This window comes from Neolamprologus multifasciatus, chromosome 16 (genome assembly GCF_963576455.1).
Source record: "Neolamprologus multifasciatus chromosome 16, fNeoMul1.2, whole genome shotgun sequence".
Classification (NCBI taxonomy): Eukaryota; Metazoa; Chordata; class Actinopteri; order Cichliformes; family Cichlidae; genus Neolamprologus; species Neolamprologus multifasciatus.
This window is the reverse complement of record NC_140454.1, coordinates 30,742,252-30,754,788: the sequence shown is the minus strand read 5'-3', so window position 1 is coordinate 30,754,788 and position 12,537 is coordinate 30,742,252. Positions and strand designations below refer to the sequence as shown.

The window sequence follows — 12,537 nt, the reverse complement described above, 5'->3', positions numbered from 1 at the left end:
ATGGTTACATTGTGTCATGAAATGTAACACAGCCATGACTGCTTTGTAACGCACTTAACTTTTACTAAACGAGAGAGTTGGAAAGGAGGTTTTATTTGAAAAATATTGTAATCCAGTATCTGATCATAACCTGAATGAAAAGTCCCAACAGACCAGTTTGCTGTACTGTATGTGGAGCAGTGGTGTAGTCTATTTTACTGTAGTAGGCATACTCCCTCGCATTAATGTATACGCCAATGATGGAGCAGCACCTCGTAAACACCACCAAACTCCCTAACACACAGAATATACAGGCCAAGTGAGATAGATGTTCCACTTTTTCAATAGCTGTAATGATCTGACAGCTGTTGACGTCCAACATATTCTATAACAATTTACGAGTCTGAAAGTCTACAATAACTGGTCGTAAATTAACTATACTCTTATTTGCATATAGTTATTGACTTTCAGTGTGTAATTCCAAATGCTTATATCATATGGGAGAATGCTGCTGTTGTAGAGCACTAAAGAAGCACCAGTTGCAGCATTTTGAAATTATTGGCCGACGATGGCCTCTTATTCTTGGTTCTTTAATGAGCTAGTCTGCAAACTGCCATCTTATGAGAATTGAGGTGGATTACATCTTACAATGTGCCGCTCTAAACAAGTGTAATATATATTTTTTGACTAGAACTAGTCACAAACTGTTCAGTTTTTAATAGTTTAATGACTGCTTGAAAATTGAAGTAAAATAACTGTGTAAATTAGCATAATAGTTAATTCCATTATCATGTTTCTGTTAATTTGCCAAACAAAACAAAATCACTCAAATAAAAGTTCTGTCAAAAGATCCTTCCATCCACCATTTTTCTCAACTGGTTATCCAGTTCAGAGTCGCAGAGGGGAGGAGCCTATTGTAGCTGTCATAGTGTGAGAGACAGAGTGTCACCAGTCATCTTCACATTCACATCCACACCAATTTCAGAATCTCCAATTATAATCTCGCATGCATGTCTTTGGAGTTTGGGAGGAAGCCAGGGCGCCTCGAGACCCCCACAGGTTCAAACCATTTTCTAGGGTGCAGCCAAGGGTTGGAAGGTCTCGGGTACGATGGTCTTGGATCTCATCTCTGCTTTTTGCAGATGATGTCGTTCTGTTGGCTTCATTGACCCATTACCTCCAGATTGCACTGGGCAGTTTGCCGCCAAGTGTGAAGCATCTGGGGTGAAAAATAGCATCTCCAAGTCTGAGGCCATCATTCTCGGCCGGAAAAGGGTGGAGTGCCGACTACTGGTTGCCCTTGAGTTGCTACCCCAAACAGATGAATATCTTATGTAAGTATCTTGGGGTCTTGTTCATGAATGAAGGAAGAATGGAACAAGAGACTGACAGATGAATTAGCACAGTCATCAGTGATGAAGAAGCTGTTCCAGCCTGTTGTGTTGCAGAGCGAGCTGAGCATGAAAACAAAGCCGTCAGTCTATCAGTTGATATATTCCCACCCTCACCTGTGGTCAGGTTATCTGGGTGGTGATGGATGGAATGAGAATGGAAACAAATGGTGGAAGAGAGATTCCTCTGTAAGGTGTAGAAGCTCAACCTAAGAGATCAGACATTCGGGGGGGACTCAGAGTAGAGTTACTACTCTTCCACAACAAAAGGACTCCATCACAATGCTGTGGGCATCTGATCTGGATGCATCCTGGGCACCTCCTAGGTGAAGTGTTTCAGACATATCCTGCTATGAGAAGTCCCTGCACCGACTCAGAACACACTGGCTTGGGAATGGCTTCGTATGCCCCCAGAAGAGCTAGAGAAGCATGAGAGGATGGATGGATGGATGGAGTTGTCACATTGTTATATACAAACATTTTTAGTTTTTAGTTTTCCATCTTTGGGTGTGATCGTACAGCTGAAGCACTCAGTTTTGTAGTTGTTATGCACACAGACTACTCTGTTGCCTGAACTTTGATCAGTACAATGCTCGTGTCTACCTGCCCATTTTCATTGTGACAAAAATATAGCCCAAAAGTAAAGGAAAGGGAGGACATATCCTGGAGCATTTAAAGCAGCTACAGAGAAATCCAGGCATCTTCTTGGTGCAGATGTGGTATAAAGCAGTAAATCATGTAGTACTACACCAGTAATTTGTGGGGATGTGTGGTTACTTTGTAGCATCCTAGTGTCATTTGCATGTAACTGTGTACAAGTGTGCATAATAGCTCGGCGCTCCCGTGTTGCTGTGCTCTAATCACAAACTGCAGATGTATCAACATATCTGTGCCGCTGCCTTCGGATGGCTGCAGGGGATTCATGAACTGAAGCAGAAACTTGAAGCAGCTGCTGATAACAGACACTTTAAGAAACTCTCACATTCAATCATAGATAAATGCAGATGGATTTACTGGCTTTCCTGCGTCATCCATGTTCATTTATGATGTTGATATAAAAGTGATCAATTTAAATGATTTATTATTTTTATTAACCCGGAAAGCCTTATCCTGTTATTACTGCGCATTTGCTGGAATTATTAAATTTGTTATTGTTGATAAAATCTGCAAAGTGACAGCAAAGCAACAGACGCTGCAAGTCATTCTGTGCCAGCTCAGTCAAATCTCTATAAAAAAAACATATTATATGTGGAAGGAGGAAACTATGAGTTATTTAAAGATTTGTGCTGTGTTTGAGATTTTTAAGTTGGTATTTACAGGCAAAAAATGTCATCAAATAAATTGTAATATTAGCAAACATAACTAAAGTAAATACAAAATACAGTTTTCAAATTATGATAGACTTTATTAGTAATTTAAATTTAAAGTAAAAGCCCCCTAAATGAAATAAGTCATCGTGTCACCCTTGACAATTGCAGCTCTTGAGTCTTTAAAATCTCACAGCGATGCCACATTGGAGGTGGTGAAGGTTAAACCAAAGCATCTCCATCCGATTTAAGTCCAAAACCATCATTTTGTTTGTTTGTTTTTTAGTCATTCAGACGGGGAGTTGTGTGTTTCAGATATACATAATCCAAGTTCACTTTAGTTTCAGGGCATGAACTGGTGGCCGGACAGAGAGCAGTTGTGGCAAGTCCTCAAGATCCTGAAGCAGCAAAGCAGCTCGCCAGACCACCACACTACCACCACCATGTTTAACTGTTGGTATGATGTTCTTGTTATGAAGTGCCGCGGTAGTTTTAATGCCATATGTAACGGGACTCAAACCTTCTAATAAGTAAAACTTTTGTCTAAACAGTCCACAGAGTATTTTCCCAAACATATTGGGGATCATCATCGTCTCTTTCTTGTGCTGAATCATGAACTCTGCAGTTCTTGTGACCTCCTGAATGAACAGTAGGCTGCCTGCTCCTGAAAACGTTCACCGCTGTTTCAGATTTCTCCAGTTTTGGATACTCAAAGGAGCTTGCAAAGAAAAGCGTCTGGACTTCTTTAAGTTACTTGAAGACGTTTCACCTCTCATCTGAGAAGCTTCTTCAGTTCTAAGGTCAAATGGTGGAGAGTCCCAGATATAAACCTGGTGGGAGTGTCCCCCCACAGAGGGACAAAATGACCCCCTGATGATCCTCTAATCTCCTGAGCCAAGGTGTGGAACTGGGTGTGGGTCCCAATCAGCCAGAGTTTCGGGTGAGCTCGTTGTGAAACCTGGCCCCACCTTATCATGCGAATTCCTGAGGTCAGATGGCCCAGGATGTGAGTGGGCGTTAAGGCGTCTGGAAAGGGATCTCAAAACTGGATTATAGATGGCAGACAGTTGGTGTCGTAAACCACCGCCTCTGTTCAAAGATGGTCGCTCACAGAGGACATAAATGGCTTCTTTCACTCCTCTTTCAAACCATCTGTCCTCTCTGTCCAAAATGTGAACATTGGCATCCTCGAAAGAGTGTCCTTTATCCTTAAGATGCAGATGGACGGCTGAGTCTTGTCCTGTGGAGGTGGCTCTTCTGTGTTGTGCCATGCGCTTGTGTGCGCCAGTTTTGGATAATGGTTCTCGTCATGGTTCGTTGGAGTCCCAGAGCCTTAGAAATAATTTTGATAGATGTGAGTTTGCTTCTCTGCTATTCTTGAGATCGTAGGACTATGAATTGCTTTTTGAGATGTTTACTTTGAGAGGTTTACTTTGTCAGACGGGTTCTATTTAAGTGACTTCTCGATTCAACAGGTCTGGCAGTGATGAGGCCTGGGTGTAACTATTGAAATTAAACCCAGCTTTGCAAAATATGTGGATAATCACTGTTAATTCATGATTTAACAATGGCAGCAATTAATTTTTCACACAGAGTCGGGTAGTTTTGAAGAGACTTTTTTTCCCTTAATAAATTAAATTATCATTTCAAACATGTATTTTTGTGTTAACTCAGGTTAGCTTTGTCTAAAAATTTAATTTATTTGACGATCTAAAACGTTTAAGTGCGAAGAAATCAGGGAGAGGGCAAATATCTTTTCATGTATGTGTTCAGGTCGTGGCTTATGATACAATATATAATGTACCAAATCAAACATTTGGGTCCATTCAAGAGAGAAGCTGAAAGTATATTATGTCCCATAATGTTTTTTTTACTCAAGCCGTAACCTCCAGGACTGAAAAACGAATCCAATACTCTTAGTTTAAAAAGCTCGCTATCTAGCTGGAAATGAAGTATGATCATTTGTGGCCCTAAATAACAAAACAGTCACAGCTAAAATTATCGAAGCTGTTTGAAAATGGTAGTAGGTGGGTTTAAATACATCCATCTACTATATACAGTCTATGTTTTCCCGTCACAGAAGAAACAGGTCCAATTCTGTACTGAGAGAGAGTGCAGCATTTAGTTGCTTCAGCATTTAACGTTGGAATTATGGACAATTACAAACTTTAGAGCATTTTCCTTTTTTGAAGCTAAATTGATGCTTTCACTGTGTGTATCGAGCTGTCACTCTAAAACCAGAGTTCGTGCGAAACCGTGAATTCTGTGCACCCTTGTGCCCCTCTTTTGCAGATAGACACACCAGCTGAGAATTGGCCACACAGGTGCAAATTTCATATTCATACAGGCACACAGAACACACTTAACACAGGCAGCAGAGATATGCATTTACAAAAAGGCACACTGAGGAATGATATTAAAACCCACCACCCACACACCAAGCCAGTATACATGTGTGATGCTCAGGTCTGCCATCTTTTACAGCCTGATAGTGTAGCAGCCAGGGGGTCTCGGTGTCTCTCGCTGGCGCTATCTCTCTACTTTCTCTCTAACCTCGATCATCCCAGACGTTCTCTTTGCATGCTGAGGGAGGAGTGCGGAGGGTCTCTGCTGCCCCCTGATGGCTGTACGAGGCAAAGTCTGTAAGTCTTAATGTGAAGGAAAGCGCAGCGGTCTCTGTGGGAGTGGTGCATGTCTGTGACTGTGTGTGTGTTTGTGCGGTACACGAGTGTGGAAACCAAGCACAACCCCCGAACAGAACAAGGTTGCAATGTTCATCTCGTACGCTGTCAGGTCGAAGGGATAGAGAATGTGAAGCAGGTTGTGTGTTTGTGTGTGTGCTTTTGTGCCAAACAAGGATGTGCAGGTGTTGGCGGGTAACAACCTCCCCAGAGACAGGAAAAGCAGGTAAAGAGGAGATGGAGGAGAAGGGGAGATTAAAAGGGGGACTGTTTTAGCTCGTCTCTGAGGACAAAGATCATCTCCATTAGTCTTTTGTGTGTGTTTGTGTGTGTGTTTCCCACTCAAGGTCCACACCAAGCTGGCAAAACCTGTAGTATTACGCTGCCGATTGCATCCGTAAAAGACTACATCTAAATACAAAATGCTCTAAATACAAAAGGGTTTTTGTTAACCTGTTTTACCCCACATGTCCTTGTATGGAAGCCAGGCTGTATCTGATACACAAAGGCAACAGTGTAGCCAAGCTCGCAACACCTGTCTTCATTTCTTTTGCATCAGGTTTTTTGGAACTTTCAGGTGAGAGTAACAAGTACAATAAGATGTTTTTTGGGTCATTGTTGTTTGGACTCTAATTTACACTTTTGATATTTGCTGGACTTTTTTAAATTCTGAAATAATTTTGGACTAAACGTAGCAAAACAAACTTGTGGTATGAACCCAGCATTGTTCATTTTGACTTCACTTTTTAGCAGGGTGGTGAAATTTGGGTATTTTTTTGTTTTGTTTTGTCAGATGTCAGAAAATACCCTAGAAATAAGCGCAGAGGTATCAACCATACAGCCAGTGGGCTGGAACCCTCCAGCCAAACGTCTGGCCCACTAGAGAAAGCTGTCAGTCTCGCCTCAGCCTGAGGTCTAGAGCTCTTCACAGCCACGCTAACATGTTTTCAAGTAGGAGCTGGTGTCATTCAAAGCAATATTTGGGACTCAGGGTTTGACACACGTTCAACACCCATATGGAAAAGATTAGTATAAATTAGATATGTTGTAAAATGCACATTGGTTGTGCATGTTTTCAAGTATGTTCTAGCATGTATACATGCTAGAGAGTATGAATCTTTGTGAAATTATGATTTATCATGTAATTAAAATTGCTGCGGCTTTGATTTACCTCTGTAAAACTTTAGATCTGTGATGTGGTATTTCACAGTCACACTTTGCCTCCCAGTAATGCCATTACTGTCTTTTCTTTGAACGTGTCTGGAAAAACACTCTGGACCCAGACTGTTTATACATTTGAAAACTAAGTTAAGAAAAGACAAATGAATAACTCTCTCAAAACTAATTAAATTATATTTCTTTAAAATGTGACAAGGATGCCACCAAACAGGCTTTCTATCCATTGTTTTCAGAGTTTGGTTGTATAAAGATGTCAGATGCCTAATTATAGATAGCAAAGCCCAAACTGTCATACAGTATGAAAAATGAGACAATATCATTGAATACATAGAAACTGAGCTGTGGAAGTGGGTATACTTGCTGCTGTCGTGCTGGCAAAAACCCACACAGGCACACCAGTTCCACACAGAAAGGCGTGTCTTGTCTCCTAACCACTCAACCAACTACGTCATCCAACTTTGCACCACCTAGGTTTTCCATGTGGACTCTCATCCAAGTACTATCCAGCTCACCCGACCATAACCTGCAAGACAAAACTCTGTGTTTGCATCTTTGTTTTTCAATGTGCACATTTGAAAATGCAGATTCTTTAGCCTCCACCAGGGGGCAGCACTCTTAGCAAATTCCTTTGCACAAAGAAAGCGCTACAAACAAATGGCCACGCCAAAGTCAAGTGATGAATCCAAGGAGCAGTTGTTCTTTATAATGACAGGAAATGAACTGAATGTAGAAAAGCTGGGGCCTATTGCTGCTTTTACATCTCTTATTCTGTTGTTACTGATCTTTGTAAGCGGATAGTGTATTAAATATATGTACCTATGTGCTTATTTACATCAAAAAAGGACACATTTTAGATTTTCTCTTTTTAAGATGGTATGTGGCTTTTCTTGAAATGTGGCTCAAGTGGCGTGACCTACTTGGGATGAGCTGAATGACTTTGGCACCCCAGGTAACAAGTAGTTAATATCTATCCACCCCGAAGATCATTTCCTGAGAAGGTTTTCTATAGATTTTCTATTTTCTAAAATAAAATCTGGATTTTATTTTTGTCCTAAGGTGTCAATGACAGCTCGAGCGCCACAGCTCCCCACAGCGAAAGCTTTGATTAATCGTTCAGTGTTTGATTTCACACACTGATACCAGCGCCGCACCACAAGATGGATGTATCATGACCAAATTGCATCATGCTTTAATTATAGTCCCTGCAGTAACTGTTCTTACATTCCATTATTTCCTGAGTGTCTTCCCTATTAATCTCCCGATATCAGAAGCTTGTAAGCGAAGGAGCCCAACCTGACCAATCGCACTACTTGACGTTTTCATCTGGTTGCTTTCAGCACTCCACTGTGGCAGCTACATGTGTATGTTCTGTACAGACACACAGCTTAACACACTATCTATAATGGCAGCATTAGTATGCCCACGGGCCTAGAACAAAGAGAACATTATGCATTTTTATGCCGCTAACCGTTTTCCACCGCAAACCCCATCAGTCATGTTCATCTGAACAGCTACAGCTAAGGAAAAAATAAAGTCACCACGCTGTCACAGAAATGCAGCGTTCCACCGCAATGTCTTTATCAAACACTCGGTGACGTTTCAATTAGAAATGCTAAAAATAATAAACCTGTCACTCCGTGCACAGGCTGACTCGCTTTCTCTCTCACTTTCCCCCCACTCTTGTGCGTCTGTGTGTGCGTGATCTTAGCTGTCACTCGGGTTTTAGGGGCCCCCATTGTGACATCAAGGAGTACAACGTCCTCTATGTGGTGCCAGGCTCCGGCAAACTGCACTATGTCCTCATCGCCTCTATCATCGGAGCACTCCAGGTGGTCATCATCTGTGTGGTGGTGCTCTGCATTACCAGGTGAGTCATGCTCGAACACACACACATATACAAAAACAGCCTACTAATGAGCCTGGGAGCAGTGGTTTCCATGTTGTGTGTATCTGGGAGTTACAGACTCCTGAGCATGGAGGCAACAGCTGAAAGGTCAGCGAGGTTTTCGGCACACATAGGAAGTACTGTCACGTTCTCAGGGGACACACACACACACACACACACACACATATCTGAAAACCTGCAGGTGTGCATGCAAGCACAGAAACCCACACATATCTGTATAGTCCAGCATGCACACACACACACACACAGACACTTGTGTTTTAACATAAGCATTTTGTATTCACTATAAAAACCCACCCACACTCAGAGCCACAAACACACACATTCACATATAGCCTGCAGCTTGTCTGCCTCTGGCTGACCTGAGCAATTTATGACATTTAATAAAAGATTTTAAAGGAGTTTTGACCGAGACAAAACTGCTCCTCCGAGCAAAGGAGGGAGGAGGAGGAGGGGCGAAATGAGAAAGTGGAGCAGGGTGAGAGGGTAAGGAGAGGAGATAAAGAAGCAAAGAGAGAATTTATAACACAAAATCCAGCGACAGCAACACTAATGTGTCCTGCAGCGTAGCGATATCCATTTAACACAAAAACATACTTGAAAATTCTTCTACGAGTCGAAAGGAAGAAACTTCCAAGCGAATCGACGCAGGCGAGCCTTTCAGCGGTTACTGACTCGCTCCGTCTCTGTCAAGCCGATCGAATTTGCGCGTCATTTGTTGCGTTTTATGAATGTTGCTGGAGTTTTATGTGATTTCTGTTTGTTGTAAAGATTTGCCATTCAGTTAAAGGACAAACAGGGAATTGGAAAAGGTCATCCCTATGCGTTGCCTCTTGTGTAAGAGATTTTGTGACATCTTGGAAAAGGTCTGTTCAAAAGGACTTCCCTTCAAAAATACCACGTTTCCACCATTTTATTTATTATTCGTTACTTCTGTCTTATAAAATGAATAAAACAAACAAGGCTTTTATAACTTGAACTTCTTCTGTGGAGCCCAAGCCCTCTGGTTCCTATGAAATTGGTGGCAAAGACAATAGTTTGTTTTTAAAAGATGAAATGTCAGTCATTTCCTACAAATTCAGCATTTTATAAAATGCTATTTTCCTGTTTCTGTTAAAAAAGAAAATCATCTGTCTACAGATTGTCCTCTCATTTTCCCGCTACAAAAGTCTCAAACAGGTGTTCATCTGATTTGTTTTCACATGCTTCTTTTGTTTTTGCAGCAATAAGTTTTGCAAGCAACGCTGAGTATTGCTGAATAGCATGGCTATGTACTCAGAATCACATGGAGTGCTTTGGGTTGTTTGGCACCAGAAAGTCAGGCACAAATCCTTTGGATGCTGTGGGGTTGCTGGGTGGGGCTTCCATGGATCTGTCTTTTTCTGGCGGTCTAATTGGGATCAGAGGTGCTTGAAAGTCCTTCCAATGCCCTGGGATCTTTGTTATGTTCCCCATTTGGAGGTGAATGCAGCATAGATCAGTGTAGCTGCAGTCACACAATCAGACACAGGTGAAACAAATCGCAAAGAGGCTGCTCAGTCTCCAATCGTCTGGGAATACATTTCTCCCTAGCAACCTGTGGTTGCCAGGGGGCCACTAACTGGTCCCTGGCGTGACTGGAGCTTTAACAAATTTCTCAGGGACTGCCAACAACCACTCGCCAATCGATCGCGGAATGCAAACCTCTCCTCAAAGAAGCAGGCACATGAATCCCAAACTCAGACTTATTAACAGTAGGGATGGGTATCGTTTGGGTTTTATCCGATACCGGTGCCAAACCGGTACTTTTGAAACGGTGCCGGTGCTTAAACGGTGCTCAAACCGGTGCTTAAAGAATGGAAAACACAAAAGTGGTCCAAAAACCTCTCATGTTCAGCTGTTTTTTAGTAAAAAGATAACAATGTTAGCCTTTTCTGCAGCTATGGGGCATATATGGTATCATTCTTGGCTGGAAGCAGCTTAAACAATGGAAAAAAACACAAACTTTGTCCAAAAACCTCTCATGTTTAACTGTTTTCCACTTTTTCTTTGGTCATTTTAGCCTTTTTGGCCAGGGTGAAGGGAGTATCTGCCATCAAACAAGAAGACAGCTGCATGTAGCTATGATGGTGTTTGCTGTTCACCTTACATGCATTAATGTAATAACGTGGTGAGCCTACTCAACGTAAATTACACACGAACAACATTAAGCTACTCACGCAGAGAAGAACGGCTGCTGCTGCATCATCATCCTCATCATTTCTGCTACACTGGCAGGGCTAGGGGCCAGGACTCTCCTCTTCGGGTTTTTGGGGGATGTTGCTAATTCCGGGTCCGATAACAGGCAACCCACAAGCAGTAGATGTGCTCGGTGTGAGGTCTCGCAGCAAGCTATCAAATACGGCGCATTTCTCGGCTTTAAAAAAAAACACTATGCGTCGCCAGGTGTTTCATCAGATTTGAGGTGTTACCTCCTTTGACAGTATCACAGTATCACCTTAAAGCACTTGTTGCAGCTGCTGAGTTTGCATCTTTTGCTGTGAAGTACAGCCAGACTTTTGACCGCTTCGCCTTGGACATTTTTAATTTGTAGCTCTGCTCTAAAAGAACGTACGTACCTGGACCCGCCTACTATTCTCGGAAACTTAAAATGATTGGCTAGAATCTAAAGTGTATCATTCCATACCAGTTGGTGGCGGTAATGCACCTTTCAGTTGTTTGCCAACCGCCAATACAAATGTAAGGAAGAAGAAAGTGTATCACAGCTCAGGAAAAAAAGCACCGAAATAAAGCACCGAAATGTGCGCTGCTTTTCGGTCTGGTTACTACCGTTTATGTCAGAACCGGTGCCATCATGGCACCGGATACCGGTACCCATCCCTAATTAACAGTGAACCTGAACATATGCAACATAAAAGAAAGAAGCAGGCTCTAACTGTGATTTACAAATGTGTTTTTCTTCATACTTGTTTAAGGTTACAAATTAAGCTTTACTTTATTTTTAATATTCTTTCTTTAATACTCAATTTGTTGGTGCTGTTACATTCTACACTGTAGTCATTTTTCAGTCATATTGCGTGTATCATGAATTCTTTTGGTCATTATAATCGTGTGCTAACATCTGTGGTTTGGGACCTCTGCTTTAAAGCATCTGCATGTATTAAAGCAGCAGTCTGCCATCCATGTTTCTCCCTTTAAAGTCTGAGTTATTAGATTAATATTAAAACAGTACTTCATCTTCTTCGTGATTTTGTGTTTCAGGAAGTGCCCACGGACCAACAGGATCAACCGGCAGAAGCAGAACAATGTCCACTTCAGTTCAGAGAATACCATGCGCGCCTCCACCCGACTGATCTGAGCCCAGACGCACCAGACAGAGTCCCCCCTCCACATTACGGAGCGCTGTGGCGTTAGATGTTTCTTCCCCGCCCCCAAGTAGGCCAACCCTGAAAATTAGCATCTGCTTCCCATCACTCTTCGCCCTTTCTCCCAGTATGAACTCAAAGAATGTCCATGGAGGATGGTGGCAAAGCAAAGACAGAGCTGGCACACAAGTGAGGTGACGATGATTGCACATTGGAGAAATGCTGTCATCAGTCACCGCCGCCGCCAGCCCCCTACCTCCAGTTGCCCATGTGTCTCCTTGCACCTTTTTATGAAGGTTTTTCCTGAAAAAAACTAAACAAAACACGAACTATGAGGACTCGGGAGGGGGTGCGGAGGATACTGAATGTGTGTGTGTGTGTGAATGTGTATTAGATGTGTGCACTTTGGTAGAGGTGGGCTAGCCGGTGTCTGTTCTTTGTAGATGAGGGGTACAAAGCAAATCGGGGTAGTGCAAAGCAGGGTATCGGGCTTTTAATGAGGTGTGTGTTCAGCCTGGGAGGGGGGGGGGGGGGGGGGGGGGTTTGGGGGCTACACGTGATGCCTTGCACCTTGTGTTATAGGAGACCTTTGACAGAGGGCACAATGTTATTATAGAGCTCTCTGTTCGGTTGTGACGATGACGTCAGCTACTGTATCTTGGGTTCTATTTCCAATAGTTATTACTACGTTGTCTTGATGGGGTAATTTTTCTGTAAATGTAAATAAATAATTTATATCACGAAATGTAA

The 12,537-nt window shown here is 42.4% G+C and overlaps 1 protein-coding gene across 1 annotated transcript in view; it reads left to right on the top strand.

The window, feature by feature from the left end:
- LOC146501072 (tomoregulin-2-like) overlaps window positions 1–12,537 on the top strand; it is a 143,557-nt gene extending 131,020 nt beyond the window's left edge. The window contains exons 9-10 of the mRNA XM_085134664.1: window positions 8,246–8,404; window positions 11,684–12,537. Of these exons, the coding sequence (XP_084990790.1) occupies window positions 8,246–8,404; window positions 11,684–11,780 (256 nt within the window). The 3' untranslated portion in view covers window positions 11,781–12,537. The remainder of the gene's footprint in view (window positions 1–8,245; window positions 8,405–11,683) is intronic.